A 9,086-nucleotide genomic window follows, 5' to 3' on the forward strand; every position below is an offset into this window, starting at 1 on the left:
AGGAAACAGACAACCCTAGAGCATCTGCTGTTCTGATACTAGTAATATATACTTAGAAATGGTTTACATTTGCACGTCAGGCCTTACTTAAGAAAAAGCAGGTAAAGCAGCTAAGTTAGTTAACCCTTTAAGCTCATTAAATTGATTCCTATTATAAGTGAAAGTTACTGTTATGGACATTCTTTGCCGAGGTGTTCTAGAGAAAAGCGCCTTTTTAAGCCCTCCCTATAATTTTCTTGCCCTATTAATTTCCCAATGGATTTTAATATGGAATTTCCTAAGTATTGTAGAAATTAATGCACACAAAAGCAACACATCTGTAGTGAGCATCAAAAATGAGAATCTAGAAATTTCAGATTTCAAAGGCATCATATGTCATTCATAGCCAATCTTTTTGCAATAAAATGCCCCAAACTTTATATTCCTAATCTTTTACACCACTTCTCTCCCAGAGGAGTACAAATGGCCTGATCTACCCTCTGTACGGTCACTATCTGTCAGAAGACAATCCATCAGAAAAGCAAGTGAAAGGGAGTCAGAGGAATGGGAATCACATGGCAAGAGAAGGTATGAAATCCTGGGGGTGGGGCAGGAACTCTGGAAATATTTTTTTTTTTGTCTGCTGAATACACATTTTGAATGTTTCCATACTGTGTGAGAACACACATCTGTGTCCTGCTTATTTCTGGGATTTTAGGATTCTATAAAAATTAAGAACACTTTCATGCACTATATTCTCTGGCATTTGAGAATCATCACAAGAACATCAAGTTTGTGCTTTGTTTTTTGTTAAAAGCCATTTTTATTAACAACTCTGCAAAACAGCATGCAAAGAGCGTGGACAGGACATCCCCATCTCCAGCTAGGTAGCACCACATTCTAAACAGATGGGTCCAAGGCCACACTCCAGAAAAGCCTTAGGGAACAGCAGCAGTACTGACCAGTGGGACCTCTGAGTGCTCAAGTGAAGTGCATGTGTTAAGCACTTTTCTGGATCTCTGCCCTGTGCATCCAAGGCATGTATGGAACTGGCATAGGAGAAAGAAGTGTGCAATGAACATTGACACCAACTGGAATCACATGAACCCTGCTCCATCTTACATGCTTGGAAACAGGGAACAGGTGTAAAGGCTGGGCTTGGATCAACGCATGGATCTAGAGCTCAAAGCTGCAAGAGCTGGTTTGCTGCCAGCCTCACAGGCCAATGCTAGAGGCACCAGCCTGTCTGTGTCAGCATATACCACACTATACGAAATACACAGATTCAAAGTTTCTCCCTTAGTGCTGTATTCCAGCTAAAAAGGCTGCAAGTTTGACAACTTTGAAATAAGCTGTTATAAAAACCTGAAAAACTGAATTAGGAAGAAGAAAACAATGCGAAATGGGAATATACTGTAACATTTTCCCCACAAACTTGATGTGAAGGGTGGTTTTGTCAAAGTCTAGGTTGTGTCACATAGATTTAGCCTGCAAAAACCCAGACGTATACTCAAAGTATCCCAGCAAAGGAAATAAAACCCGTCATCCCAGGAGCAATTGTGAAAGGTGATTGCTCCCTGGTCTCTCTGCAAGACCCTGAGCAGTGTTTGGGCCTAAATAGTTTTTCATGCTCCCCTATCTGTGGCACAGGCAAACCTGAGGCATGACACAGGCTGGAGCAAGGCATGATCTCCTTATGAAATATTTGTAACTCAAGTCATTCCTGCAAAGTCTATTTCCCAGGCAGCCTGTTCAAGACAGCAGCTGGATAAAGGGCTGTGGCTTTATTTGCTTCAGGGTTAAACTGTATCATCTCTATATGAAGAATTACACGGAGTGGAGGAGTGACAGCTAGGATCAGGACAAGCCATTTGTTTAAACAGTTTCTGAAGAACCAGAAATTAAACTCTGTACTTCATTTAGAGGAAAATCTAGTGCTTGTATAATCAGCTCATGGTTGCCTGCGGCTTCAGGGAAAGTGGAAATATAGTCTTCCTTCAACCCCTGGCCAAGGACAAAGGAATACTTTGGCTGTTGGTAAGCGGAGTAAACAACATTTGTTTCCCAGTTGTCTGTTGCTTGGCAACCAAAGCTCCCTGTACAGTTTTAACTCATTAATTAGTCCTGCAAATGAGGAGGCATAATGATGGTCTCTTCAAAGCCTGTCTGAAGCCTCATCCCCATGGCAACCACCAGACCCTGCTTGACAAATTGATCACCTGATCCTGTCTTCTTAAAAGGTTGCTTGTTTTTTTTTACAGCTGTGCACTCTCTGAGCAGTAGTGTTCACACATAGAAAGGCAGCTCTGTCCCCACCTTCAGTTTTACTGGCTCACATTAATACAAATCAAATAAAGATCCAGAACTGACAACAGGCTTGATAAAAAATCCCAAGGGAAACTTCCTGATGGGATGAGAGCCTTAACGAATAGCTTTTTCCTTTGCACCAGTGAAAGGATGCCCTGAGCTCCCATTTGAGAGATCAGAGCTGTTCTTAGATGATATCCAGAAAATCACTCCATCCTATACTTCTTCTGTCACTGTATTTCTCAAAAGAGATGCAACAGGACCAAAGTTTTCAGAAGAAGTTTAAGTGACACTCCTAAATCAATAGAGACTTAAAATTATAGCACTCCCTCTCCAAAATCTCTGAAAATACTCATCACCTTGATTTACTTTATGGCACTACTGAGTGTCCAGCACTACTGAAAATCTAGTTCTACCTTTATGTGCCCAAATCTAGATGAATTTATTGGCGCCAAGCTGGAAAATCCCAGCCTGAGCACTGCAGGACAAGCTGGAAGCATGTTAGCAAGGCTGTGGTTCTTTGTTATTCTGTTCCTTTGGGTCAGTAGTCTAAAGCCAGCTATGCAGCAGGATGCAAAGGAGGCATAATGAAAGCAAGGGAGAGAGGCTTGCAAAAATTCTTTGCTAGGGGGAAAGAAAATCTGATCAGAAGGAAACCAGAAAATATACCAGTTGCCTGAAGCTGAATCCAGCCTAGAAGGTGTGAACCTGCTGGTTATTTTTTGAGCCTTTAATTATAAGAAATGAACATTCTAGAAAAGATAAAAGACTGTCCCAACAGTCCAGCTAGAGATTTCTCCAAAGAAAGCAGCACTGAGTAACAAGTGCTGCCACCTTTTTCATCACCCAGAACTGAGATTTGTTGAATTAACAATTTGATACAAACATCCAGCACCCTCAGCATGTACAGACGAGTGCATTCAAGATTCTACCACTGAATCGCATGAGCCCAAGTTTCTGCTGAAGGTCTTTGTACCTGGGATGTGCAGTACCTCTCTCCTGAGAGGTTTGGGAGGATACACTTCCATCCAAGGAATTTCCAGGATGACATGCTGAAACAGAAGCCTTTGGAGGTAGAGAATCTGACTGTGTTGTCTCACAAACCACCTGCAGTCCCTTTGGATTGGTGTAAAAAAGAAAACAGGTGTATATAAATATATTTATCTCTCCCATATTAGTTTTATAACTGCCATTTGAGCTCAGACATGACCATTACTTACACTATAATACCATGGAAAGACTGATCAAGCCTGTGGCTTATTAATACAAGGCACTGTACAGTCAAAGGGTACATTGTACATTGTACAAGGCTCTTGCCCAGAAGAATGATTTGGGAGGGAAGGGACATTAAAATCAAGCTCCAACCCTCCTGCCATACACAAGATCAGGCTTCCATCCTATAAGACAGGATAAGGCCAAGGACATCCAAATAGCTATACCCCATACCCTTTGGTTCCACAGCAAATAAGGTTGGGAGCCTTAGATGTGAAGAGCTGTGAATAACTGTAATTTCTGGAGATGGAATACTTTAGGGCGGAAACTGCAAGCTCTCTTTCAATATTTATTACCCCTCCCTCAGCACCTCATTCAAGCTTGTCAAACCTTAGCATAGAATTTACCTCAGTACGTCCACTGTCCAGATTAGGGGATTCACAAGTCACGCTCTGATTATTCGTGGGAGAACTCCTCTTGGCTGAGAAGATAAGTCAAGGCAGGACATTTCAGAAAACGCCTCCTACATTATAATGCACTTATTATAAAATATTATAATACAAGGATAAGCCAGACAACAAAACCAGCATCTATCTGCTGCAGACTTCCTAGGCACTAGTCACAGCCATAAAAAGAAAATATGACTGGCTTAGTTTTTTCAGTTTTCTCCATTGTGTTGTCAACAACACTGTCTACTGAAAATCTCTATTTCTTTAAAATTAAATCTGAATATAAATTTCATCCTAAATCCATTTTCCATCCATTATGTTTTCCTGTGCAGACTAGTGACTTTTATTTTGGAGTCCTTCATCCCATTTGTACATATATTCAGGTCCTTTTCTAGGTTACATCACTCAGAGTGTATTGTGATTTCCAATTTGCCAAATGCCTTCAGCACAGGAAATACATGGACGTCACACAGAAAGTCTGATCTGTAATACAAGGGCATCACACAGACTAGGATGACAAGTCTTGAAATCCTGTTGAAAGTTGTGCAGATACGACTTTAAATCACACCGACTCCAAAACAAATATTGCAAAGCTTCTTCATTAGATTTTTAAAATTTGTTGTTTGGAGGAAAATTTAAGTAAATTTCACTTTCTTTTTTCCCAGTTTGAGACAATGCTAAGATAGCAGCATCTAAAGACATAAAAGACCTCATCCCAATTAGTATTTCTGTCCTGCTGAAAAAACTTTCAAAACGTAATGGAGCATTTTCCTTTCAGACTTTACTCCTGAAGTCATTTTTAGGGACTTTCTGACCACACACTGACCTATAGAAAAAATTCCAATAGTCAAAGAAAACTTAGGACTAATTCCCTTTGTTAGTGCCAGGGCTGAAATACTATATTTTAGTTCTAGAAGTTGAAGCAGAGGGACGAAGAGCATGATGTCAAAGACTGTTTTAAATCATTTGGAAGACTTGAATCTTTTTAATTCTGGACTGTCCCAGTAGATCTACAAAGTCTTCAGAACAAAATATGACATCTAAAATGACCCATTATCAGAAGAATCTAATTTTGTGAATTACATTTTCACTATGGTTAAAATTATAGCTCCATGCTTTTGAGAACTGGAAGCAATGCTACAGCAGTTTACCCCGCTCACTTTCAATTCACTACCTTGCAGGAATTACAAAAAACTGTTGTCTAAAACATAACAGTAAAAAAGTTTCTTTAGGACTAGGCCAGACAAAAAGACTTGGAAGCCAAAGCTTTGGAAGCCTAAGCACCCAACTCCAGTCTCACTATGGCTGAAGCACAAAGGAAGAGCAACTCTATCCAGTATGCAAAAGTGAATTTACAACCTAGGCCTTCATTGGACTCTCTTGAAACTACCTTTTCTAATTTCGTAACATGCTGGAAATCAAATTTTAAATAGTAGAAGAACCACCTGTGTGCTCTTCACTGTTCATTTTTGTCCAGTGCCAGTTTGGGAAAGATTTCCTTGCTCATGTCAGGCTACGGAGAGATACTGTCTTTGCCCTTCTAAGCAACTAAGGAAGTTAAGGCTAACAGAAATTATATGAGGCTGACAGAAATTGTAACTCTACTGAAAAGTTATTAATTTCCTATTTGTGATGGTTCTCCCATCTCCTATTTAATTATTATGCAAATGTCAGTTGACTCTGAGGGGAAACAACCTTAAACTACTCTAAGGTTTGACTAGCTCCTGAAGGATCAACATACTCCTTCATATACAATGGCTAGAGAATGTAAGGGCAGCATCAGGCAAACAAAGGGAAAGGTTTCCCATATCTCAGGAGCTACATTACCATAGCAAAGTCACAGACCTGTAACAATGTTCCTGATGGGTTTTACAAGAGCATTGAAGGCAGAAACTTCAGGCTGCCTGTGTTCCCACATTGGCTGCCAAATAACAAGGCCACTAGCCAACCGGAATGTCAGGTCAGACTCCTAAAAAGAAAAACATGTTTTTTCAATTGTTTCCAGTCTATGAAGACTGTCATTTCTCCGATACACAGAAATAAGTGATACCATGTGCAGTTCTCCAATCAGTATATGCTAACTCAAGGGCTACTGACAATACTCAGCAGGCTCAATACATGTCAACTATGGCTAGTAAAAAATCATGGGGAAATTTCAGTACAAAAATATTTTTTTTTTCCAAATGAAATTTCTCTTCTAGTTAATGAACCCTGTTTCTCCCAGGACATTAAGTGGTAATAGAAAAGGCCATTCCTGTCACAAAGTATCTCTCTTAATTATACACAACCACTTTATGTTTAGCATTCAGGCTCAACTTTGAGATTTACACTCTAAGACTTGACCTTCTTCCCCAAAGAATAAGAATACTAAATATTAAAGCATTACTTAGAAATCGAGGAAACATGTAACAGATTTCTATGAAGTAGTGGTATATACTACTGTTCTCATTAGCATTGTTAGTACCTGAACTCTGTCGATACATAGAGACACTGCTACTATTTACACTTGTGCTATCACTATTTTACATATGCAAGCAGCTAAAATCATATAAATTAGTACACAAGTAAATCTTAGCAGGATCAAGGTGCAGCTATGCACTTACTTCACCTAAGGTCAGATCTACATTTAGGAGACACAGATGTCACTACAGCCCCAGCTATCCCCATCTGGCAAACAAACATGGTAAAAGCAGTTTTGGTGGCATAATTATAGGTGCACAACAGTTTCCTACTGACATAGCCCCAGATGCCTTGGCAATTGGAATGGATAATGCAGACAGAGCTAAAGGAATGGTAGGAACCGACTTCTTGTAGCTCTCCAGCCCTTCTCTTCCCTACCCTCTGTTAGTGCTCTCTCATCATAATCAACTCACAAGTTTGGCTTAAACTAAGCTTTGTTTTATTTACTGTTTTTACTAATAGTGGCTTGCAAGGCTTTAAGACCTGGTAGCAGTAACACTGCATTTTCACTTTGCACTCCTAGCTTGTGGTGACATGCCAACACTTCCACCTGCAGCTATGCAGTTACAGAATTACATGCATCCCCCAAAGCCTGATTTAAAAACACTTTGCTCAAGACACAAATCCTCCCAGAAGTTCGTAATTCAATAATTTAGGTCTGTCTATGCAAACGTATCATCTTCCTTAATCTAATGCATTACTATGGTTACTTGATCAGGTAGTATCCTTCCCCTGAGACTTACAAGTGACACAGAGAGGACAAAGCTCACTTAGTGAACTAGTTACATGCCTCATTTAACTTCTTTCCTGCACTTCGTTTTGATGACAAAAATGTGCATGTTTTAATGGGCTCTTCAATGTTCATCACCACAGTATTCCAGAAATCTCAGGAATTTTTAAGGTAAATTTGAGATACTGTTATTAACCTCATCTTGTAAACAGCACGCCAGAAAGATTTTTATAAAAAATTGGAACTCCAATCTGTAATAGCAAAGATCTACGTTCAGTTTCATTTCATTTATTCAAACGGCAGCCTGCATTTTTTGTATAGTGCTTGGAAGAATTCAGTATTTCCTCCTGTCCTGTCCCAGTGGCCTACAGAGAACTAGCAAAGAAGTATGCAAAATTTGGACTAAATAAATTTAACACTACTGTACAGTAACTCAGTAGCAGAAGTTAAGAAAGAATCTAGTTCTCCAGTCTTGCTTTCACCTGCCTTAATCAAAAGACTATCCTGTATCTCCTGTTCCTTCTTACCTTCTTCAACTGTTGCAGCTTAGAAGGCAGTATTAGAACAGATAACAGCCCCATCACTTCATGACTTTATAGCCCTTTTTTCAAGGACTTGCTCTTTTCTGAGGCCTAGCTGGAAACATAAAGGCTAAATGGCAGCCTCCTAGAGGCAGGAGTCACCATGCAGAAAAAGTCTTTTCATCACATCACTCTGCAAAGCTGATGCACTCAGCATAAAATTAACAGAGGAACCCCAGTAGACAGGACGCCTGCAGCCTGCTTCATACTTCAGAGCAGAGCAAAGGAATGTTCCATTGCCTCTGCCACTGCCATGCTTAAAACACTGTCCTGGTAATTAGCATCAAGATGATTAGCAATGACAACAACAAATCCCAGTGGCAGCCCCAAGGTGGAATTCCTGAAAATCTAGCAAGGCATTTCTGAGCAATGGTTGAGAATCACTGGAGCAAGTTAAAGCCCACTATCCTTTCTGCAGTTTTCAGTACCCCAGAGACTTCACAGGGGCCACATATCTTTGGCACTCCCACAGGCTAAAAGTGGCTCACTTCGTTTTTTTTTGTCTTTGTGCCTGCCTAATGCTGTGGTGATTGTTCATGTCACTGGAAGGATTTCTTCTCAATGGCAGCAGTATTCTGCCAGCTTGATCAAACATTGCCAGTAGAACCCCAGTGTACACTGTAGGCTGAATTAACTAACAATCACAAAGGCAGAATCATTCCTTTCCTGCTTAGAGCTGTCTCCACATAAGAACCCCATCAGTGTACCACTTACTTTAATCCTGTGGACGAGGGGAGCAAAGAGGAACACAAATAGCTCTACTGTGGCCATGGAATTCTGGAAGACCTTCCTTCTGTTATTCTCCTCCTCATCAGTCATGACGCTGGGCCAGGGATGTCCTGGTGATCCTTGGTTTATAGCCTGGTGGATAAAGGCACTACTGCTCCCTCCCCAACTAGAGCCTCTCTCTCCTCCAAATCGGTCATTGCTGCAGTCTTGAGGAGCCTCCAGCAGCATCCAGTGAAGAGTGTGAAGAAGCTTTGTTTCAGCTACTCCAAGCTTATCCTGATGCCCTGTGTGGAAAAATGCATCAAAGTATCTCATAGGGTTTCAGTTAATGATACTGTTGAGATTGTTTTAGAGTCGCACTGGAGGCTGGACATCCAACTCCCAGATAAGCATTTGAAAATTAAAATTCTACAACTAAAAGGATCAGCATTCTGTCTCATTATGTTTGAAACCTCCTAAATCAGAAGCCTCCATTTACTTCACAGCATTTGGAGTTCAGTCTCTGCAATGTCAGCCACAGGGCATGGACAGCAGCATGGACATAGAGTAGTCCCAAAAGAAACTCACTCAACAGTCTGGTCTGTTTGACTTGGTTGAATAAGACAAAATGCCAGTGAGCACTGCAAGGTGCCCAAGCTA

At 40.6% G+C, this 9,086-nt stretch overlaps 1 protein-coding gene across 1 annotated transcript in view; it reads right to left on the reverse strand.

Moving 5' to 3' along the window:
• Window positions 1-9,086, reverse strand: part of UNC80 (unc-80 homolog, NALCN activator) — a 140,158-nt gene that overhangs the window by 120,569 nt on the left and 10,503 nt on the right. Inside the window, 4 exon segments of the mRNA XM_017746990.1 lie at window positions 3,263-3,402; window positions 3,906-3,979; window positions 5,793-5,916; window positions 8,433-8,731. Of these exon segments, the coding sequence (XP_017602479.1) occupies window positions 3,263-3,402; window positions 3,906-3,979; window positions 5,793-5,916; window positions 8,433-8,731 (637 nt within the window).

This window comes from Corvus brachyrhynchos, unplaced genomic scaffold (assembly GCF_000691975.1).
Source record: "Corvus brachyrhynchos isolate BGI_N302 unplaced genomic scaffold, ASM69197v1 scaffold481, whole genome shotgun sequence".
In the NCBI taxonomy this organism is placed as follows: Eukaryota; Metazoa; Chordata; class Aves; order Passeriformes; family Corvidae; genus Corvus; species Corvus brachyrhynchos.